Source organism: Vipera berus, assembly GCF_964194415.1.
Source record: "Vipera berus genome assembly, chromosome: Z".
Taxonomy (NCBI): Eukaryota; Metazoa; Chordata; class Lepidosauria; order Squamata; family Viperidae; genus Vipera; species Vipera berus.
This window is the reverse complement of record NC_138205.1, coordinates 90,002,622-90,028,051: the sequence shown is the minus strand read 5'-3', so window position 1 is coordinate 90,028,051 and position 25,430 is coordinate 90,002,622. Positions and strand designations below refer to the sequence as shown.

Genomic DNA, 25,430 nt, shown 5'->3' with positions numbered 1-25,430 from the left:
TTGTGATGGGGGTCTCCCGATACTCCCATGTAACACCTCTGCTCTGCGAGCTGCATTGGCTTCCAGTTGTCTTCCGGGTGAGATTCAAGGTGCTGGTGATGACCTATAAAGCCCTAAATGGCATGGGTCCGGATTATTTACGGGAGTACCTTTTGCCGGCGTTAACTTCCTATCGTCCTGTGCGCTCCCACAGAGAGGGCCTCCTCAGGGTGCCGTCGGTCAGGGAATGTCGACTGGCGGCCCCCAGGGGGAGAGCATTCTCTGTGGGTGCACCTGCCCTCTGGAATCAGCTCCCTGTTGAGCTCCAGATGGCTCCCGACCTTTGCTCTTTCCCCCACGACCTGAAGACTTGGCTATTTGAACTTGCCGGCCTGGACTGAGGGACTGGGATTTTAGATTTTAAATTTTACATTTTACATTTTAGAACGTGTTTTATTGTTTAGGGCTATTTGGTTTAATTTATTTTAATTTTTGTATATTATGTCTTGTATATAGTGTTTTAATTGCCCTGTACACCGCCCCGAGTCCTTCGGGAGAGGGGCGGTATATAAATCCAAATAATAAATAAAATAATATATTATGAAAAAGATCCCATATTATAGCAAAGAGGCATTTTATTCTAAACTATGTTTCTAAAAATGCACTTTTATTTACATATGATATATTTGTACCTACAGGTTATTTTTTCTTAAAAATAATATTGTAGATTTTCAGAAAATTATTTATTCAAAGCTAATGGGAAATTAAACCCCAAAGTTACTTTTAACTTGATTATGTATCAGCTTTGGTATTAACTAAAAAGCTGGTTTAATAATACTCAGCAAGAGCAGTCATGCAACAGGTTGCAAAATATGTGGATGTTCTAGCTACCAATAATTTTGATGGTATTTATATCGCACAGCATAGCATAGCATAGAATCGTGTCCACAGAGAGCCAGTTAGTGTAGTGGTGTAAATGCTGGCCTATATTGGTATGTGTACAGGCAATCCTTGACTTACAAGTTTGTTTAGTGACTACTCAGTTACACGGCACTGAAAAAAAAGACTTATGACAATTTTTCACACTTACAACAGTTGCAACATATATATTTTTTCCTGGGTTCCAAGATCACTGCAGTTGGGGACTGTAGCCAAGAAATTAAAAGACGCTTGCTCCTGGGGAGGAAAGCAATGGCAAATCTAGATAGCACACTAAAAGCAGAGACATCACCCTGTCAACAAAAGTGCGTATAGTCAAGGCTATGGTCTTCCCAGTTGCAATGTATGGCAATGAAAGTTGGACCATAAGAAAGGCTGAGCGCCAAAGAATTGAGGCCTTTGAACTATGGTACTGGAGAAGACTCCTGCAAGTCCCTTGGACTGCAAGGCGATCAAACCGGTCAGTCCTAGAGGAGATCAACCCTGACTGCTCTTTAGAAGGCCAGATCCTGAAGTTGAAACTCAAATACTTTGGCCACCTAATGAGAAGGAAGGACTCACTGGTGAAGAGCCTGATGCTGGGAAAGATCGAGGGCAATAGAAGAAGGGGACGGCAGAGAATGAGGTGGCTGGATGGAGTCACTGAAGCAGTAGGCGTGAGCTTAAATTGACTCCAGAAGATGGTAGAGGACAGGAAGGCCTGGAGGAACATTGTCCATGGGGTCGCGATGGGTCAGACATGACCGCAGCTAACAACAACAGCAACTAGATAGATAGATAGATAGATAGATAGATAGATAGATAGATAGATAGATAGATATAGATATCTATCTCTATCTCTGTATATCTATATCTATTTATTTATTTATGGGATTTATATGCCGCCCTATCTCCCGAAGGACTCAGGGCAGCTCACAACAATAAAACAGCTATAAAAAACAGTAATACAAATATTAAAAAAGAATTAAATCACAAAGCCCCATAATTAATTACTAAAACCAATAAAATTAAAACAATATTAAAAAACCCCATCCTCAGTCCAGGTCGGCCAGTTGGAAAAGATACGTCTTTAGGTCACGACGAAAGGACCGAAAGGACTCACTCTATCTATCTATCTATCTATCTATCTATCTATCTATCTATCTATCTATCTATCATCTATCTATCTATCTATCTATCTATCTATCTATCTATCTATCTATAAAATAAAAAAACAATTGCAGCATATACTGGGTATCTATTTGTAATCTTCTGACAAACAAAGTCAATGAGGAAGCCAGATATATGTAGCAACTGCATTACTAACTTAACAACTGCAATGATTCACTTAACAATTATGGCAAAAAGGTAATAAAGGACCAAAATTCACTTAACGACTGTTTTGCTTAGCAACAGAAATTTTGGGCTTAGTAGTGGTCATAAGTTGAGGACTATCTGTGTGTTTTTTAAAAAAAATATTAGGTGGAATGGAAAAACTAGTACAAGTGACAAAATCTTCTACACAACTTGTTAATTGTAGGCAAGCAAAGCCAGTTTGGTATAGGAACCATATATTCTATTTCCTCTTTGGGCATAAAGACATCTGTATGGCCTAGGGCCAATTACTTTCAATTCTAGGAAGGAGGCAATGACAAACCACTTCTGAAAAGCCTTGCCATGAAAACTGAAGGTACTGTCTTTGCAATCTCCAAGAATTTTACATGACTGAATGTAAGAAAAAAAGTTTCAATATTTATTATTTAGCCAGTCACCTGAAAGGGCATGAATGGACAATGCCACCCTTAGCTCACCCCAATCCTAGCCCAGAAGCAGCCAGTAAATGTGTTTTGCTACAATACTACCAATGTAATGTTTTCTAATTTGCACCACTCGTTTCTCCGTTGTTCTTTAATCTGAAGTAGGCAATGTGTGCATTCCTATTGGTTGCTGGATGGAATTGTGGCCATCCCTGCTTTTTATAATAAACAGGTTCACTGATTAACCTTTTCTGTTTTCTTTTAAACATACTCGCTGATGGATAGGAATGAAAATCATTCTTCTGAATGTGGTTAGCACAAGAGAAAGATAAATTTGAACTATGAATGATCTGTAAATATTTATTCCAATTGCTTGATACATTGTTGTTCTACCTGTAATAGTTATGGTTATCTGCCTATCTCACACAGTAATTTATCATTAATACATAGGAATGCCCAGTTCTTTGTATGTAGCCTGTTAGCACTTTAACTGACCCCCACTAAAGTGAACCTAGATGCCTTCTGATTTTAAATCTGTCCATTTTCTCTCAGACACATCTCATAGGCTTTGAATTGAAACATTTACATGACTTGCTTTTTATTAAATTTTAAATAGACCATTCCCATTTAGCACTGTTCCACAAAATAGCACGTTTTACAGAAATTTAAATGAGCAGCTTATAAAGGTGCTGCTTCTTCAAAGATTGTTCTTGCCTGACTGCAATAATTCATACTCAGAACAGCATGTAATTTCAAAGGGCAATAAGGACAATTTTTTAAAAAAACATTAATAATTTCAGTCTATTAAAAAGGTTGAAATTGAAACTGAAGCAAGAAAGCAAGGCACAGATTAAGTCATTTAAGGAGATTAAGGCAAGTAGCTGAAGAAAAAATTCTTACCATTTATCATTCCAAGACTGAAGATGCCATGTACCAATGTACTCCCTCTCCGGAAGTGCTCTGTCATGTGCTCAAGCCAATTGGCTTCTAAGGCACAAATGCTTTTTCCATTGTTGATTATTCTTACAGGTACAGTTACAGTATAGTATTGACTGGATGTCTGCAAGGCCTTTGGCTGGTTGAAGAGTGCCAAGATCTCAGTTTCTATACAAAAATATAAGAGTAGAAATAATAATTGTAGGACTAGCAAATATGATGCATTATCTTTTTCCAGATGTGCTAGGATCTAAAGTCCTGGGGCATGATTCCTATACAACTGGAGAACATCGTTGGGAAACTGTATTATATTATAGGAAATATAATAACAAATTTAACAAGCACAACTTGAGTTTTCTCATGTGAAATTGAAAGTTTTAGATAATTAATACAAACATAATTATTTAATAATTATACATAATGATCTGCATAATGTAGTTAATATAAATATGTAGCATTGATTTCTATATAGTTAACATACTTAGATTAAAACATTGGTCTGATGATCATATCTTGCCACCTATAACTGCATAAATAAAATAAAGTAGGAAACTATTTTATATGTCAGAAGGAGTAAAAAGAGTTGATACATTACAGCATAAGTTGCAAAACTGTCTTGGTACACATTGCCTCTAATATCTCAAAAATATTTTCACAATACCCCTAACTGTACCTGTGAACTAATTTGAATAATAGTTTGAGCAGTAGCTGACAGAGGTCAAATCCAGCTGTATTTCCCTTGAAAATTTAAAATATTTTGCAACACCAGGGGAGAGGGCAATATACAAATTTTGGTAATCGTGAAATTTGAGGAACCCTACTAAAAATCGTGGTTGTATATCACATTGAAAATATGAATAAATAATAAAATTTAATATAAAGATAAAATACGATATAAAACTTTGAATATTAAATACCTGCCACACATAGTCCTGTTTTAGAGTAACAAATGGTGCCTTAGGCTTAGGGCACATTTCTCAACATTCAGAAATCTTTGCAATGAAAGAAACTTCTGCTATGATAGTAGTAATACTTGTTGCTGCTTTATTTTGATTTCATGACCTCCTAGCGCTATACAGAATTATTATCCAGAAAAAGCAAGCAAAGTTACTTCCTTTAAATCTAGGAATTTCCATTCTTGGCTTTTCTTTCATTTTCTTAATGCATGAAAAGTCTGGCGTACAGAAAATCACAATTTATCAAGTACCTGTTTTCCTTTAAGTAAATCACTGCAATGCTATATTAACTATAACTTATTTTGTTATTTTTTCCCAATGCAGCAGTTCCCAGCCTATTGTTTATGGTTAAGTGGTGTTTTATATATTGCCTGAATAGTATGTTTAAACTGGTAGATATAACACAAATAATGCTTTTTGTTTTTCATAATTAAAAAAATGAGACATTCTGGGGCTGCTTGAAAAGTGTTCATTCTCTTCCTCTGGGAAAATTGCTGCACATTTTCCCCCTTGTCATTAGTTATTATGACAATGTTAAAAAAAAATTCTTTTCCACTTGTCCCATTTTTAGCACTCTGAATGTTCTTTCAAACTGCAGAATATAGACAATATTTGAGCCCCACTTTAAGGATCAAAATAATAATAAGTTCTTACCAGCTATACTTTTTAATGGAATATTGTACAGGGTAAGGTCATATACTGTGGCAGCTTTCTCCAAATTAGCCCCTTCAGATATGTTAACTATGAAGAACATCTAGCTATGGTAGAAGACATCTCACTAGGGAAGGCTGTTCTGTCAGCCTCCTCACTATCCTCATGCTTGGGAAAATTTCTAAAAAATACTGTTTTATATTGTTTTTAATCATAAAGGGACCTTGCTTACTTAGAACAGCTTTTTTCTTCTAACCTTTTCCTCAACACTTTGATAAACTAGGTAGGAATAATAGCACTCTGTTTCTCTATATACAGTTACAGCTATATTTCTGTCAATAGAACGTTTAAAGTGAGCTGCTCTCTGTCTAGTTTGCATCTCCATGTTTCTGTTGCATAACCACAAGAATCTTCATAATTTTTTTCTGGTATATTCTTTTTGAATACAGCTACTGTAACATTACTGAACTATTTGAAATTATTTATTCTACTTATAATTGCTTACTTTACTGAGTTGTCCTTTCCTTTAAACAAGAATAGGTAACTATTCTGAGCAGATGGATTTATTTATTTATTTTTTATTTATTTATTTTTATTTATTTATTTATTTATTTATTTATTTATTTATTTATTTGAATTTTGACAGTGTAATTTGAATCTTTTCACATTTTACTATGAGAATGGGATGCTTGTCTGTTCATAAGATGGCTACAGTTGTGCGCAAAATGCCTATGTATCGGAAGACAATAGGGAAGTTGTTCTTGTTAATGCCAGAAGGTACCCAAACAACTAGTTACCTTTCTTTCCTGGACAGGTGAGTATACTTTCAAATTATTTATTTTATTTATTTATTAATTCGGTTTATATACCACCCTACTCCCAAAGGACTCAAGGCGGTTTACAAGGCAAAATTTAAAAACAATACAATATAAAATTAAAATTAAATTAAATTAAGTCTAGCCGCAAAAATTAAAATCACAATTTAAAAACATTAAACCCCTCAGTTCAGACCAGATAGCTCAAAGAGCCAGGTTTTTAGGTCCCGGCGAAATGAACAAAGGTCGGGGGCAGTCCGGAGTTCCGTTGGCAGTTGATTCCATAGGGCAGGCGTGCCCACAGAGAACGCCCTCACCCTGGGGATCGCCCGTCGGCAATCCCTGACCGGTGGTACCCTGAGGAGGCCCTCCTTGTGGGAGCGCACAGGACGATGGGAAATTGACGCTGGCAGTAGGTGCTCCCTTAGATAATCTGGGCCCATGCCATTTAGGGCTTTATAGGTCATCACCAGCACCTTGAATCTCACCCGGAGGGCAACCGGAAGCCAATGCAGCTCGTGGAGAAGAGGTGTTACATGGGAGTATCGGGAGACTCCCATCACAACTTGCACGGCTGCATTCTGCACCAGCTGAAGTCTCCGAGTGGTCCTCAGGGGCAGCCCCATGTAGAGAGCATTGCAGTAGTCTAGCCGGGAGGTCACGAGCGCATGGGTGACTGTGCGTAGGGTATCTCGGTCCAGATAGGGCCGTAACTGGCGCACCAGGCGAACCTGGGCAAAAGCCCCCCTGGCCACGGCTCCTATATGATCTTCCAAACTGAGCCGTGAATCCAGGAGGACGCCCAGGTTGCGGGCCCTATCAACGGGGGGTAACACCTCACCCCCCCATAGTTAACGATGGAAAAGATTGGTTAGTCTGAGATGCCGGTATGCACAGCCACTCAGTCTTGGCAGGATTGAGACGAAGCCTGTTTCTCCCCATCCAAACCCGGACTGCCTCCAGGCAATGGGACATCACGTCGACGGCATCACTGGGTTGGTTCAGGGTGGAAAGAAAAAGCTGGGTATCATCAGCATACTGATGATACCCCACCCCGAAACCACGAATGAGCTCACCCAGCAGCTTCATATAGATGTTGAACAAGAGGGGAGGACCGACCCCTGAGGAACTCCACAAACGAGAGGCCTCGGGGCGGACCTCTGCCCTCCCGTCAACACCGACTGCAAGCGGCCCAGGAGGTAGGAGAACCACTGTAAAACAGTGCCCCCCACTCCCAACCCCCTGAGACACCGCAGTAGGATACCATGGTTAATGGTATCAAAAGCCGCTGAGAGGTCTAATAGGACTAGGACAGAGGAACAACCCCTGTCCCGAGCCCGGCAGAGATCATTCACCAGCGCAACCAATGCCGTCTCCGTGCTGTACCCGGTCCTGAAGCCCGATTGGTATGGGTCCAGATAATCAGTTTCCTCCAGGAACAGAGGGAGCTGAAGTGCCACCACGCTCTCAACCACCTTCGCAAGAAAGCGAAGGTTGGAGACTGGACGATAGTTGTTCAAAATAGCCGGGTCCAGGGCAGGCTTCTTGAGGAGGGGTCTCACCACCGCCTCCTTCAAGGCGGCAGGGAAGGTACCCTCCCTCAAAGAAGCAGTTATTACTGCCTGGAACCAGCCTCGTGTCTCCTCCCGGGCTGCATATACCAGCCAGGAAGGGCACGGGTCCAATAAACACGTGGCGGAACTCAGTCTCCTCATGATCCTGTCCACCTCATCTGGGGTCACAGGATCGAATTCACTCCAGGTAACATTCTCTAGACCGCTCGATTCCTCCCCGTCAGTCTCTGCCCAGTCAGAATCCAAACCAGCTCGAATCTGAGCGATTTTGTCCGTCAGATGATAGCTAAACTCCTCGGCTAATCAGTATGATTACCAAACATCAATAGTTTTATTAAATGTTTATTATGTTTATGTTTATTAAATGTTTAACTCTTCAGAAGGAATTATTTAATTTAAGTCTGTAAAGCTGTGTATCTATTGTTTTGGCAATAATGAAAATTAGTAAAAGGTATTATATGACAATACTCTGATTTAATTAGATATCTTTGGGATCTAATTCAACTTTTAAACAGCAGTTCTAAACACAAAGAGTAATTTAGAAGTGTGGCCTGATATTGGCAATTTTCAACAACAACAAAAACAAAAACAAAAATTCCTAGAGGGGAAAAGATAATGCTTATTTGATGATTTAAGGAGATTGTAAGAAGAGTATCAAATCCGCTAAAGAGATTCCAGAATGCATACTTTCTAGAACAGCAGATTCTATGCCATGTACACAGAGAGAGAGAATTTGTAAGAGCTCTGAGGAGGATAAAAATAAAACATGACAATTACAGGGAACCTGTTTTAAATTTTTGACACAAGAATATTACTAATTTGGTTCTTTCTTTCAAGTAATTATGCTGCCAGGCCAAACAAGTCTGAATAAAAATGGAGTCTAAATATTTACTTTATGATGAAAAGTAAAACTTTATTAATCTGCATAATTGCAAATATTATTATCTACAAATTATCAGTGTTCAACATTTGAGCTAGTCTAATGTCCTTGTGACTCCATATATACTGCAGTTTTCAAAATTTGTTTCCTTTATTTAGGAGACGTAGACAACTCTGATTTGTGCACCATCTTCAGTCAAGAAGAAGTAAATGGAAATAAATCTGAATCTGGCAGAAACTGGCAAGGAGAAAAGTGAAGTAACACACATACAAAAATCAATGGTAGCAAATCTAATCCTTTTAATTTGTCTTTCCTCTTATGTATGCTAATTATTTCCATCTGGTTACATGTCAGACCCTACCCAATCTTAACCAATTCCCCTAAATAAGTCTACCAAGTGCAGTAGCTTTCTCCAAATGAATCTCAATGCTTCTTCTGCTCTTTTCTTGTGTTGATTTACCTATTACTATATTTTTTATTCCAATCAATTTTAGCTTCTTTCAGAATGCTCTTTCCCAAAGATGTGTGAGCATTTTCCATCACTAGGTGGAGTGATGGCAGTGAATTTCATTGACATTACACCCTTTACTGATGAATAATAAACTTGCAATTTTTAAAAAAGCTGAATTATCATAAAAGCACCAAATAATAATAAAACTGGAAAAAATGGATTTAACTCCACCTACTTTGGGAGAGTGGACCTTAGCACTGGTTAAGACCCAGGGGAGCCCTTAAGTCCTGATTTATGGACTGTTCTGCCTCTATCTCAGAGTAACATTTTAAGTTTTTTGTTATTATTTTAGCAAACTGTGTTTGTAGGAAGGGGATTGGATATAAGTTCTTTGGCTGGAGAATCTGTATTTTTATAAAGTGTGGATATACATCTGGGACAAAGGAAAGTAACCATTCTGTTACTAAATATTATAGTTTTTCTTTCTTCATTCTTTTTCTTTTTCTGATTATTTTGTAGCCTTTCAATTCCACAGGTATGGCTATGTAGTAGTGATATCATCAGAAAGACAATATACAGTAGAATTTCAAACTGATGTTTTGAAAGTTAATAAAATACTGAGATAATACCAACAGTCACTAAATATATTTGCTATATGCTAAGCTTTTTAAAAAATAAATAAATGAAGAACTACACTACTTTAATAACTTGAAAATCCTAGAATCACAAGATAAGAATCTAAATGTGTTCCCCAATCTTAGTTTCACGGCATGACTGCTGCAAGAATTTGCTTTAGCGTTAATTTAGCGTTATTAATTCTCCTCCAAAGAAATAAGCATTTTGATTTGTTTGTGACATTTCAAGGTCACAGTCTGCCTTAAGTTCTTGTTCCTGTGCCAGTAACTTGCTTTTACGACCAGCAAATTTCTTTTATATAAAACAGATATTTTTGTTACATACTAAATTTTCTGATTGGCCATCATCCCTATTGCAGACATTTTGTGAGCAAGCATATACACTTCATAGAAGCCATTTTATGATCCTATTCATGGCACAGATTAATGCATCCACTGGCCCATAAAGGCTGGAAATCCCTAGCCTAGCTGACATAACCCATGTTTCCTGAAGGGTTATCCATAAAAATAGATACTGATACTTTAACTGATGAGAAGGCAACAAAAGCCGTGCTTTAGATATGATATTCTGCATAAATGAAACTTATAGGGTTTTTTGTCAAGAATAATGCATAGTTCATTCTGCTATAGGGAGGAACTCTAGAAGAGGAAAGAAAATTGAATATAGTAATTAGCCCTTCAAAGTAAGATTAGGAAACAGGCACAAAATTCAATAAATACTACTTTATTGTTGTAACTTGTAATAGCAGAATACTAAAAATCTATCAGAAGTTTCTTTCTGACTCTTCTTACACCAAAAAAAATTCAAAACAGGATTATTCTGAATTGTTTTCTCATATATTCCACCTTCCAGAAGTACTTTGTAATTATTATTGCTCTAACACGTGATTCAGTCCTCCTCCAACATTTTTGTGTTTCTTTAAGGAGAGAAAAGGATAGCGCTGGAAAGATAAGAAAGGTGGAAGAAACACCAAAAAAAGAACATTTTATCTAAGAGCTGCTTCCTTTTATAGCTATCCTCCTTTTGTCTGGGATTAATAACAACCTTGGAGAGGGCACAGAAACAAGTCAAAATCCAAGTTAAAACTAAACACCAATCACAGAAAAAGCAAGTATTTGTAAACTATTTTCCAGCTTTAGTCAAGTTTGATTTTCCTGGCATTGTAAGCAAGTAAGGATTTAGTCTCAGAGATCGTATTTGAGCAGAGTTTAATAGGTGACTTTGGGCCAGCCAGTCTTTCTCCGTTCAACTCTCTTCAGAGTTGATTTTGTGGGAACAAAATTAGGGGAGAATCTCATATACACATGTCTTAAGCCTTCAAAGAAAAAGACAGAAATAATTGCAATAATATTGCAATATATATCGCTAAACATTTCTCTTAGTAAGGGAATCTAATACATAAATTCAAATGTAAAAAAAATAACTTATCTTAAACAAATGTTAGCTTATTTTTGAGCAAAACAGACCAGTAATTACCGTATATATTTCTTATGTTCTGTTTGTACCAAAGTACATTTATGCTTATCACCCGTTATATAGAAAATAATATCATCATTAGTACAAAATGAATGGCAACATGTATTTTTCATTCCTTGAAAATATTACATTTATGAAACAGCAAGTCAAGACCATAACCCCAACCTACTCTCAATAGTCTTAAGGAAGAATCTGCATACTCACCGTGAAGCTGCCCTCCAAGTTCTCCAGGAGAGCTCAAGCTAAGATGCTCAGTGACCGCCTGTTCACCTCCTAGATCTTCACTAGGGTTCACCTGCTGGTTACTACCTTCTTCTTCTCCTGCTGGGACTTTGCATACATCAATGCCATTTCCTTTTTCAAGATTTAATGAAGCACAATCTTCAGGAATATCTAATGGATTCTTGTCATCTTTTAATTCTCTGGAGCTGTTGCTGATAGATATTACAGCACTACTACTCTTGGAGTTCATTTGGGAAACATGCTGAGGTACTATCCCAACAAATTTCAAGCCCCGACTTGCAGCATCTTGAATCTATAAAATCAGGAGAGATAATATTTTAATTTATAAAATGTCCTTGAGGACATTTTATGGTTGGATTTTATGGTTGGATTTTTCTCTAGTACATAAAATGCCCCATTAGACTGGTATACTACAATCCAAGAAGTCTATTAGCATTTTTTTCTTTAAAAATAAAAAGATCCCTAATATAAGAGAAAATTCTTAGATTTTTAGGTACTTTGCCATCATCAGGCACTGAATTCATAATATATGTTATATTAGGTAAATAGTCTCCAAAATCTAAAAGTTTATATGGTTCTTACTTATATTAGAATGAACTTTTTTCTTAAACTCCAAGACTGCACTGCTTCAATTTTGTATTGGTTTATAATTTAATTTTTAATAGAAAATCAGAAGACACTGAGAGAAAATGTTAGCACTGCTGAAAATGTTACAGCAGCACTGAAAGCAGAACTACAAACCACAACTATGCAGAAAATAACTATAAAAAACTCAGAAAAGAGATGTGATTGTGAGGCATTATATAAGTAGTATATAGGGAAGTTATGTACAGGATGTGGGAGAGCTAGGTGAAAAGACGAATGTGTGAGTGAAAACAAAGGTACAGCAGTATTCCTTCAGCAACAATACCTATTTTATAAAATATCAAAAAATTACACTTCATAAAACTCCATTTAGTGAAAATTTACTAACTCAGAAATTCATAAATATGCTACCATTCTTTTTTATTTCTCCTCTAGTACATCTTTTCTTCTGAATGAATGAATTCAATGTTTACCCTCACACTTCCCAATAACTGAGTCTGGGTTTAATTTACCCTGCGTAATGTTGGTTGCAATTTGGGCAGCTGACTTAACATATGATGCAGGTTTTTTAAATTAAATAAACTAACTAGCAAATAAAGTCATTGGATGATCAAATAACTTTAGTAACCCTATTAGGTGTGAGTTTGATAAAAATGATTTCTCAAGAGTCAGGGGCTTTGTTCTGTATCTCAATATAAAGTATTAAATAAAATAGTAAATAAATAAACAAACAAAAAAACAAACAAACATATTTTACTAAATGAGAAAAATGATCTCTAAACATTGCCAGCAAAAGAGAGAAAAAATCTTACTACTATAAACTTCTGAAATTATTTACATTTCTTTCAACTAAAATTGCTGACTAGGAGCATGTTTCTTAATTATCAATGTATTTTACAGGAACAGCATCATAGTGGCACTTATCTTTGTATTTTTGTGTGGATGCAGAAATACAGAGAAAACATCATAGCAACAGGTAGGAAAATGAAAAGCTTGGAAAAGAAAAAAGAAATGGCAGTTAAAATTGAAAATGCAGTTCAATCTATATGCAAGTATAGAATAGTAATATAGGCTGGGGGGAAATTTGAACAATAATCTAAAAGATTATTGAGGTCTCTGATATCAGAGATCAGATTCAGGAAAAAGACTTTGGTGCATGGTGTGTGCTAGAATAAAAATGCTGACTCAGTGTGTAGCATAATAGAAAAACAATGAGAAATTTCATCTGGAAATCATTTTGAACGGTACTGAAATACATTTATAAAATCTGTGGGTTTGGCTACAATTGGATAATTATAAGAAAGAGATCTGATTATCACAAGATATTGTAGAGAATAAGGCAAGAAATGCATTTAGATGATTAGAATAGAATAGAATAGAATAGAATAGAATAGAATAGAATAGAATAGAATAGAATAGAATAGAATAGAATAGAATAGAATAGAATAGAATAGAATAGAATAGAATAGAATAAAAGAGTTGGAAGGGACCTTGGAGGTCTTCTAGTTCAACTCCACGCTTAGGCAGAAAACTCTCTACCATTTCAAATAGTTGTCCAATCAGTGTTGGAGCATTCACAACTTCTGGAGGCAAGTTGTTCCACTGATTAATTGTTCTAACTGTCAGGAAATTTCTTTTAGTTCTAGGTCGTTTCTCTGCTTGATTAGTTTCCATCCATTGCTTCTTTTCCTGCCTTTAGGTGCTTTGGAGAATAGCTTGACTCCTTTTTCTTAGTGGCAACCCCTTCCTTTTAATGGTGAAAATAGTATATAGTAGGTGGACACATAAGTTCTTACTACCCATTCACTGTCATCTATTCCAATGCACATTCCCTCATTTCAGACAGAGAAAACAAGCTTGATGTAGTGGTTCAGGAACCAGGTTACAAACTAGGAGATAATGAGTTCTTGTCCTACCTTGGGCCCAGTGCCATATAAGTTATCTTGGCCCAGTCACTCTTTCTCAGTCCTAGGAAGCAGGCAATGGAAAACCACTTTCAAAATCTTGCCAAGACTAGTCCAGGTAGTCATCTGGAGTGAACACTGACTCAAAAGCACACTCATGAGAACACATCTCGGAGACAGAATCTATTCTACATCTTCATAAGGGATAGATACATCCAACAGCTCACAAAGGCCAAAGATCTCTATGTTTTTTGTAGTTTCAAAATACAAATAGAAGCTGGGGTACAGAAATACTGTATAACATCTTTCCACAGCCTCAGATAAAGCATAGTGTATTGTTTTAATTCAAATCGTTTACTTCATTTTTGTTTGGGTAATTAGAAGCTACCCAGTGTCAGTTTTTAAGTTTTATGGCCATATTGATTAATCAGTCAATAAATGTGGAATTTCCAGGAATGATTCTGTATGTTAACAAATTGGCATAGAGGCAGAATCTGTTCCAAGACTAGGCTATTCTCTAGAGGAAAAATAAAAGGCTAGCTAAGAACTGTCCTTAATTTCTTTTCCTGAGTGTATTTCAATCTAATTTATGTCCTTGGTGGTTTTTATTTTTATACAATCTCAGCCATTTGCTCATTTTATGCAACTTGGAGTCTGTTTATATGAGAATTTATAAAGACATCAAACCAGCATCATCTCTTTTTCAGAGTCTTACTTTTCTATATATTTTTCTAAGGAAGATCCTTTTGTTTTCTGAGATCTGTACTACTCTAAATTTTATCTTGTTTGCTGTTAATGTGCTTGTGACTATCTAAAAGTCAAAGGGTATGTTAAATTCTCTTTTGATCTTCCTTTTCCTTTTTCTCCTTTTCCTTCTCCTCCAATATCACCATCATGAAATCCACTCTTCACTTAGATGAGAAGCTGAACTTTTGGCATATTTTTCAGGCTTGAAAAAATGCAAAATTGTGTTGTTTTATGTGTCAGTTAGAATGTCAGATATGGCAGTGATTATTTCTACATTCTTTTGAAATTCTAAGGGATAAATATAACAGCATGAGAAAGCTAAACCTCAAACAAAAGCAATGTAAATATGTTTTCTTTTTGTAACATGGAATCAGTGTACAGATGTACTATCTTCTTCCAAATACCTTGTTTCTTCTGCCTCTAATGTAAATAAAATTTAAATATTAAGCATAGTTATCATGTATACACATTGATTCAAATAATTTCAGTGAGTACAAAAAGCAACTTAGTGTAATGAAGGATTGCTATAAATGAATATTTCCCAAAGCTACAGAAAATGCACCACCGAAAATTTTACAGAATTTTGGGGGAAAGCTTACTATTTCCCTTCCTTTTCTGCTTTACTAAAGTTGAACTATTTTGTTTTCTTATTTATGGTTAACCAGAGAGTCGATTGCATCTTTGAATACAAAACAAACTAGATTGTGGCATATTTTAGTCAACCACCACTCTTCCCAACACTAAGTAATTATTGAGCAACAGGCATAAGTATTAGTGTGTTTTCCAAAAATATTCTTTAAAAAAATATTACCACAGACTTAGCTTGGTACAGAAGAGAGAATAGACAAAATCTATGTACTTTGATGTAACATAACTCAAACTGCCAGCTCAGCAAAATGCTAGTATTAAATTTTTCAGCCTGAATTCCTTATTTGTACAATAAGAATAAAGCACTGACTCACATCATTACCTTCTTATGGGAAAATAATCAGGTCTCTAATATCCTATCTGTAAAAAAGAATAACAATGACCTACCAGTTTACAGTAAAAATGTAAGGCAACAATATTTCTATTATGGATATGCTTGGTTTCTGTTCTTTTTTTAAAAAGCAAGTAAATATCAGTCATGCTGTCTTAAAACAATATTAACATAGTAATAGGGGTAAACATATTACTTCGGATTTAATGATAAAAATATCTGCAGTAATTTTATAACTGAATGCTTTATCAAATTTAATGAAACAGAAATCAGAAGGAGTTTTAGAAAAAGAGACTATGGTCTCACTCTTTTTTGCGACTATGGGAATGGTTTCAGAAAAAGTTAAGAGAACGCAGATGGATATCTAAGACTTCATATCTTGCTGTCCCATGAAATCTGATGGATATTTAGCCTAATAAGATATAGATATAGCAAGTAATGGTCTTACAAATAATAATGTTCAGTCTATCATTCTGAGAGATAATTAACAGATGAGTTAATGCATTGTGCTAAGCAAGTATGTAGTTTTATATTAGCTTAATGTATTGGACAGATACCACTAATTATGGTCTAGTAGTTGATTGCATACATTTGCCAAATATGGTTTACTTACTTTCTTACTTATTTATAAATTTATTTGCTGTCTATCTTGCCATGGGGTTACTTTAGGCAGTTTTCAATAATAAAAAGATGAAAAGTGTGCAAACAGAAGTAAAATAACAACAATAAAATAAACAATGACAAAGGTACATAACAAGAATAATGCATCACTATGATAACCAAAAAGTGGATTGGTGGAGAGCAGAGAGCTGGGGGGCGGGGGGAGAGTGGTTAGAGTCTGCCATCCATCTAGCAGTTACTTCTAGTATTTGGTATATTCAATAAACCAAAGTTAAACAACGAACTATTCAGGCCAATATGCAAACTAGGCTAATCTACTAATTTCTGAGATCTCCAAATCTATCATGTATTGTATACTATAAACTTACCTTGAACAAAATCCTAGTCTTTTAGATACACTAAAAACGGAAGGGTTTTTTTTTCCAACTACAAAGGTAAACCTTGGTGGGTTGTATGACCTGTGTGAGTTCCGGCATCTTTTTTTTTTTTTTACAAAAAAAGCACTGGTTAAATGTATTTCACACTAATATTACTTTATTATTGTTTATCATCATCATCTTAATGCAAAATTTATACATGACAAGAAGCTACAGTACAGATGGAACATGTTGAGGTCACATATTTACATCATAGGTTAATAAAGGAATGAAACAAAACTGTATAATCTGGCCTTATTTATAAGCTGAATTTTATTGAGGAATGCTGGATTGAAAGAAGATAAGCATGACTTTAAAACTGGAGTAAGAAACATCAATAACCTATGAAATGCTGATAATCTATTCTGTAAAAGAACCTCAGTCAAGAAATACAGACTAGCACATGTAGAACAGCAATGTAAACCTTAGAAAAAATACTCAAATACCATTTGTCTGTATTATAAAATTAGATTTTCCCTTAATGCAAAAGATAGAAGCAGATACAAAAGCATTTTTATGCTTTTGAACTGTGATGTTGGAGAAAAGCAATGGGGAGCAAGAAAATATACAAATAGATCAATGATTAAATTAATCCAATGTTTACACTCACATAACCAGGTGCAAATTATCAGCCTATTGTGCACTTTCGATAAATCCATAAAGCTGGCAAAGCTGGAAGGAAACAGAACCAGCAACTGATAGCAACAAACAGAGTAGATTCAATAACAGCAATAATGGAAAGATTTAAATGTAAGATCCATGAATCAAGGCAAGCCGGACATGGTCAAACAAAAGATGACAAGACTGAACATCGACATCTTAGGAATCAGCGAACTAAAATGGACAGGAATGTGTGAATTTAATTCAGATGACCATCAGGTATACTACTGCGGGAAGAATCCCTCAGAAAAAATGGAGTAGCCTTCATAGTCAATAAAAGAGTAGGGAAAGCAATACTGGGATACAATCCCCAAAATGACAGAATGATCTCAGTTCGAATCCAAGGCAAACCATTCAATATCACAGTAGTCCAAATCTATGCCCCAACCACCAGTGCTGAAGAGGATGAAATTGACCGGTTCTATGAAGCCCTACAGCACCTTATAGAACTAACACCAAAAAATGATGTCCTTATCATCATGAGGGATTGGAATGCTAAAGTAGGAAGCCAAAAGATAACCGGAATAACAGGCAAGTTTGGCCTTGGAGTACAAAATGAAGCAGGGCACAGGCTGATAGAATTTTGTCAAGAGAATACAATGGTCATAGCAAACACTTTTTTTCAACAACCCAAGAGACGGCTCTACACATGGACATCACCAGATGGTCAACACAGAAATCGGATATGTGCTATACAGCCAAAGATGGAGAAACTCTATGCACTCTATGCACAGTCAATAAAAACAAGACCAGGAGCTGACTGTGGCTGAGACCATGAGCTTCTCGTTGCAAAATTTAGGCTTAAACTGAAGAAAGTAGGGAAAAGCACTAGGCCACTCAGGTATGAACTAAATCATATCCCTGACAAATATACAGTAGAGGTGACAAATAGATTTAAGGAATTAGATCTGATAGACAAGAGTGCCTGAAGAACTATGGACGGAGGTTCGCAACATTGTACAAGAGGTAGCAACTAAAACCATCCCAAAGAAAAAAAAATGCAAGAAAGCAAAATGGCTGTCTGAGGAAGCTTTGCAAATAGCTGAGGAAAGGAGGAAAGCGAAAGGCAAGGGAGAAAAAGAAAGATACGCCCAACTGAATGCAGAATTCCAGAGAATAGCTAGAAGAGATAAGAATGCCTTCTTAAATGAACAGTGCAAAGAAATGGAAGAAAACAATAGAATAGGGAGGACCAGAGATCTCTTCAAGAAAATTGGAGAGATGAAGGGAACATTTTATGCAAAAATGGGCATGATAAAGGACTAAAATGGCAGGGACCTAACAGAGGCAGAAGAGATTAAGAAGAGGTGGCAAAATTACACAGAAGAACTATACAAGAATGAACTTAATGTCCCTGATAACCACAATGAGGTGGTCACCAACCTCGAGCCAGACATCCTAGAATGTGAAGTGAAGTGGACCTTAGGAAAACTGAGCAACAACAAAGCTAGTGGAGGTGACAGTATTCCAGCTGAGCTATTCAAAATCTTAAAAGACGATGCAGTAAAAGTGCTACACTCAATTTGCCAGCAAATTTAGAAAACTCAACAGTGGCCACAGGATTGGAAAAGATCAGTTTACATTCCAATTCCAAAGAAAGGCAGTGCCAAAGAATGTTCAAACTATCGCACCATTGCACTCATTTCTCATGCTAGCAAAGTCATGCTTAAAATCCTACAAGCTAGACTTCAGCAGTATGTGGATCGAGAACTACCAGAAGTACAGGCAGGATTTCGAAGAGGCAGAGGAACTGGCAGAGGAACTGGATCATGGAGAAAGCTAGGGAGTTCCAGAAAAACATCTACTTCTGCTTCATTGACTATGCAAAAGCGTTTGATTGTCCGGATCACAACAAACTGTGGCAAGTTCTTAAAGAGATGGGAATACCAGACCATCTTATTTGTCTCTTGAGAAACCTATATGCGGATCAAGAAGCAACAGTGAGAACTGGACACGGAACCACTGATTGGTTCAAAATAGGGAAAGGAGTCTGGCAAGGCTGTATACTGTCACCCTGCCTATTTAACTTATATGCAGAGCACATCATGAGAAAGGCAAGGCTAGATGAATCAGAAGTTGGAATTAAGATTGCCCGGAGAAATATCAACAACCTAAGATATGCAGATGATACCACTCTAATGGCAGAAAGTGAAGAAGAACTAAAGAGCCTCTTCTTGCGGGTGAAGAAGGAGAGTGCCAAAGTTGGCTTGAAACTTAACATTAAGAAAACCAAGATCATAGCATCTGGCCCTCTCAATTCCTGGCAAATAGATGGGGAAGAAATGGAGGTAGTGACTGATTTTATTTTCCTGGATTCCAAGATCACTGCAGAAGGGGACTGTAGCCAAGAAATTAAAAGACGCTTGCTCCTGGAAAGGAAAGCCATGGCAAATCTAGACAGCACACTTAAAAGCAGAGACATCACCATGCCAACAAAAGTGTGTATAGTCAAGGCTGTGGTCTTCCCAGTTGCAATGTATGGCTGTGAAAGTTGGACCATAAGAAAGGCTGAGCGCCAAAGAATTGAGAACTATGGTGCTGGAGAAGAATCCTGCGAGTCTCTTGGACTGCAAGACGATCAAACTGGTCAGTTCTAGAGGAGATCAACCCTAACTGCTCTTTAGAAGGCCAGATCCTTTGACCACCTAATGAGAAGGAAAGACTCACTGGAGAAGAGCCTAGTGCTGGGAAAGATTGAGGGCAATAGAAGAAAGGGGCGACAGAGAATGAGGTGGCTGGATGGAGTAGTAGGCGTGAGCTTAAATGGACTCCAGAAGATGGTAAAGGACAGGAAGGCCTGGAGGAACATTGTCCATGGGGTTGTGATGGGTCGGACATGACTTTGCAACTAACAACAACAACATCCTGGAAAAAATCTGTTTCAAAAGTTAGCAAGATAGCACATAATCAATTAATCTTTCTTCACAAATATGAGAAAGAAAATGAACAAAGCAATGTCTTTATAGAGAGAATATTAATGTGGCCTTCTCTTAATTCAAATGTCTGGTTCACCAATTTAACAGAGTACAGTTTGAACCTTAATTTAGCAACCATCCAAATTGTTAGCAGTTAAGTGCTGAAATAAAAAATGCACTACATAAAAAATTAACTTATTAATTTATGTTAACTCTCCAGAATAAAAGTTCTTCAACTATGAATCATACTCTCTAATCATTGATATTTTAGTCAAGGTTTCAAGCAGTGTAGTCAAAGCTGTCAAAATTTGCTCCTATTTTGACTGGATAAGCCCTCTTGCAACCTTGCTTAGGCACAACAGTGTGCAAAACTCAATCTTGGGAGATGGCTAAACTCTAGTCATCTGTTAAAATCTCCCACCAATCACTACCACATTGATTAGTAAATAATTTGCTGTTAGATGGTAACTTACAGCATATTGTATAAAAGTATATTTATATTTTTTGGAATGTCTGTAGAAGTAGTACGTGTTAATGAAGTTCAGAATTTTTAGCCATTATTTTAAAATTCTATTTTTTCCAAATATATTTTTCCCAAAGGTTTTCTTGATGGTAAGAGAAAAGCTAAATATAAGGACAAATAAATAAATATATAAATATTATAAATGCAACTTAATGACACACTACTACTAATGGGTTATTAAAATGACAAGCCCAGAAGAAATTGAATGTAATTAAGGTTTTGTCTAAATAAATGCAATAATATATGAGATAGAATTAGTAGAATTTTGTGAAGTTAATTTGTTTTATTGCCAACATCTGTTTTAAATAAGATAAATCAAGGCCAGGGGCTTGTGGCCAACTTTAGTGATTCACCAGTTGTAAACAGTGACTCAGAACCTTATTATTTCCTGCTTAAACTATTCTAGATGAGGTTCCCCTTGAAGACAACTTACAAGCCATAGCTGGCACAGAATGTGGCTAACCGATTTGGGTTAACTGGTATAGCAGAGTGACTATTACATGCAGAAGCTAAAATGTCTGTTGCTTTGCTTCCAGACTCTAATCAAAATACTGATTATCACTTCTGTTTATGGCTCGGATCCTTGTTATCTTCAGGACCTTCAGCTTCATGTGGAATATGCCCGCTTTGATGTGTGTGTGTATACTTACACACACAAACACACACACAAAAAGGGGAAATTCTCCAGGTTCCAAGTAATGGAAAATACATTGCAATTGTATTTCTGATTTGATAAAGTTTGTCCCTCTCTCTCCCATCATTAGAATTAAGGCTTCATTTTTTTCAAGGAGCTCTCAGAAAGGACATTGCTATGTAGATAGACTGAACTTTAACGGGGCTTGATGAATGTGTTTTTATAATTGTATTGCATTAATTGGTTTATTTATTTTATTGTTTTATGATCATAAACCATGTAGAAAATACAAATAAGTTTAAATAAGTATAAATTAATAAAGAAACACAGATTCTGCATCAATGTTCAGTATAGTATTAGAATGAAATAAAGAAAATAAATACATAAAAGGAAATGGGAAGCAAGATATTACCTATTAAACTGGTTACTTCCAGGTGCAGACTGTAGAATAGATCATGAGTCATTAGTATCAAATACACAATTCGAACAAAAAAATAAATTATATATGTTCATGAAACTATATGGCAATAATTGACAGGCAGATGCTCACATATTTGGGCATGTAATGGAAGTGAATGATGGATTGGAAAAAATGACAATGCTTGACTAGGTTGAAAAAAGTAGAACGGAGAGGGGAAGGGCAAGATGGTAAGGATCAGTGATATTACTGGAGTGTCCCAGGAAAAGCTGAGACTAGCAGCAAGTTAAAATGAATGGTAACTGTTCATATTAACTAATACTGAGTTTGGCCCAACTTCACAACAATTAATCAACCCCCCAAGCCACCAAGTAACCAGCCAGCCAGGAACTGTGCTAAGATTTGGAATCGTTGCAAGTTGGGCTAATTAGAAGGAAATGATAAAACTTCCATTGATCTGGAAGTTAATGTAATGTATTTCGTATAATGTTCAAGCATTACCATATATTTGAGTTTTATTTTAGGACTATGCACTACTTTGGATTCTGTTTCCAAAATTTGCTTCAAAGCATGCAGATAACACAATTTTGGAAAAGTTTAAGATGTTGCAAATGATTATTATATTGATTCATTTATTTTGCTTCGAAATACCCTCTGGTCCGTGAATCCAAAATGTTGCACAGGATAACATATAAGATATAAGACATAATGGATTTACTAGATCAGAGCATTAAAAAACAGGAGAAATATGTGATTTTGACTTTTAAAGTACTTTAATCTAAAAATGTTACATTGAATCTGCATGTCTTTTCAAGCACTATATTTTGAAGTATGCAAAGTATATTGAACAAATCATATATGCATATACAAAATAGCAAGCTTTAATTTCAAAATCTCTGTTCTTCAGACAATTTCTGGAATGCTGGGGTCAAGCACTATAGTCCTTTACCACATCTATTTTCAGTTTAGCCAGAAAAATGAACTTTCTAGAATGTCACCAGGAAAATAGGCTAAAAGCATATTTTCTGGGCACATTATGAAATGCTTTTGTTATATTCACAAAGCTCCTATCTCAATGCAAAACACAAAGTAAAAATGAACATATGTACTTCGAAAAAATAGCCAAGAGCATATGTTTGTTTTCACACCATTGTACCCAATGAAAATTTCCAGAATTTTTTTGTTTTACAAATGTTTTCAAAATGTTATACTATATATTATAGTAGCATTCCTGTCCATTGTTTTCTTTATGTATCTAAGGTAAAGGTAAAGGTTCCCCCGCACATGCATGCTAGTCGTTTCCGACTCTAGGGGCCGGTGCTCATCTCCGTTTCAAAGCCGAAGAGCCAGCGCTTGTCCGAGGACGTCTCCGTGGTCAGCGTCCTAACCCACTGAGCTACCGCGTCCCTTTATGTATCTACATTGTTCAATAAATACATTGTTTCCTGGACACTTAACAAATATATAAAAAAAAACAACTTAGGAACCAAATTAAGTACTTTGAAAAAGAATTTTACAGGTAGTCCTTGAGATATGACAGCTCACTTAACAACTATTCAAAGTTACAAAGGATGCCCCCAGATTACATACAAACCTGTTTCAAAATTATGATGGTTGCAGTCCTCACAGTCATTCACCTTTACGATTGACCAAGGGGATGCTGCAGCGTCCACCTCCTCTCTCCCCATCCCATTATCCCAGGTCTCTGAAGTGCTTAGGCCTGCTTCCCATGCCTCCTGGAAGCAGACACCATTTTCAACCAGAAATGGTGACTGATCTCAAAACTTTTTGCCCCAATCAGCTGGCCATCAGGAAAAAGCTCCAAAAGGCTAGGGAACTGGTTTGTATTTTGTTCCAGAAAGGCAGAAATAGATTGGCAGGAGGATGGACAGTGGCAGAAACAGAAAAGCAGGGGTGCCCAGTGTTTTCCTTCCCTAGTGTTTCTCGCTGACAAGATATTCAACTATGAAATGGGCATGCATAGAAATCAGTAGTAGGATTGGGGAAGAGCAAGCTTCTTTTCCCTAGGCTGTTCCTCTTTTGCTTCTGGAAGCAAGTACCATTTTGAAGGGTCCACAATTCATTTCAGCTACTCTGAAAATGGCTTCTGGCACAGCCATGCAATCTAGGGACACCAAGGGATAGAACAGCTTGGTTTCATTCCGAATATGACAGAGCTTCCAGAGCATGGTTTACATTAAAAGGTAAGGGCGTGATCAGTGGGGAAGGGCATGTGGGACTCCAATGGGCAGGAAGCAGAACATGGGGTATCTCAGGGAGTAGGAGAGGGCTTGGGCTTGTACCTGCATTAGGCCTTCAGAATTTCTCCCATCCCTGAGGCACCCCATGCTCCACCTAATGACCAGCATGTTCATTTAACAATTGCACTAGGGAAAGCAGACAGATGGTTGTTACTTGAGACAATTCAACATTTGTCCCAACTTAGACTGTAATGGACTGACTTGCAACCAAAATGGGGAGGTATTATGGTTATAACTCGAGGACTACCTTTATTGTAAAGTATTAGAATATTTTCATTTTAACTTTTCTAATTTAGGTTTTAAATTATTTTATAATTGTTATTTTAACGAAAACTGAATTGAATTTTTATAGTACTTAAACTATTAGAGAAATCAATCAATCAATAATTACTGTAATACATGATAATCTTGGACAGTTATACTTAAGCAATTAAAACACTTTAGATTTCATTATTTGAAATAATTGAAATAAGTTAATTTAAAAATATTAGCATACTAAAAAAACATTCAATGTAGTAATACTATATTCTTAATCATATTAATTTTTATGATACTATTAATGCTTAAGATATGTGCCAGATTAGTTTCCTGTTGGACAAAAAACATGAAATTAAAATATTTAACTAATAGTTTGGTAAAATAATAAAAACAAAAGCAAATGTTGCTGAAAGATCACTTCAGTTTAAGTATTTCTACTTTGTTAATCTATGATCTTTATTCACTATAAAACACACACACACACACACACACAAACAATTATCTTATTCTCTCAGTTAAAATGCATCTGCAAATTATGCTATTGTAACAGATTGTACTCTTAACAGCCTCAGAAATAAATGACTGCAACTACCAGCACAGGGTGTGGCAATTGCTCTTTCTGTGCATTGCTTTCCAAGGCACATTGAATAAATATGAAGCATTTCAGGACGTCTCAAATTATTCTAACAATTCAACACGTCCATGAAAAGAGAACCTATTTTAGAAAAGTTAGAAAAGTCTGCCAGGCAAGTTATTTATAGAACTTAGCTATAAAAGATTCTGCTTTGTTTATAGGGTAATCTGAACACTGAGTCTAAGAGATTATGAATCAATTGGATCGTTTTAACTTTTATTAAACCTATTAAACTTGCACCATATAGACAGAATCTCACCAGCCTAAGCCTATACAAATCTAATCCTAATTATTATACTCTGAGAGATTCAAAGGAGTGGCTAACCTAAATTTCATCCCCTTTCTCCAAACTAGTTACTGGCTGTATTGTCTTTTGTTTCCCCCTCCTTGGAATGTGCTCCCTCCTGCCTGGAAAACTGCTGTTTCACTACTGTTCCATCACACTACTTTCCTCCTTCATAGATCCAATCCATTGCATTTTCTTATATACAAAATGGGCAGGGTTTGCTGTACAGCAATCAAATTTTAGTGCTCAATTGGGTGGCAGGACCTAAGTCATCTTGGCTGCTCTGAAAAAAGGATTAGATTACTTTACAACTTGGA

At 36.3% G+C, this 25,430-nt stretch overlaps 1 protein-coding gene across 1 annotated transcript in view; it reads right to left on the bottom strand.

The window, feature by feature from the left end:
- Positions 1-25,430, bottom strand: part of RFTN1 (raftlin, lipid raft linker 1) — a 116,949-nt gene that overhangs the window by 42,331 nt on the left and 49,188 nt on the right. The window contains exons 5-6 of the mRNA XM_081345669.1: positions 11,234-11,564; positions 3,555-3,758 (exon numbers count right to left, since the gene is read on the bottom strand). Of these exons, the coding sequence (XP_081201795.1) occupies positions 3,555-3,758; positions 11,234-11,564 (535 nt within the window). The remainder of the gene's footprint in view (positions 1-3,554; positions 3,759-11,233; positions 11,565-25,430) is intronic.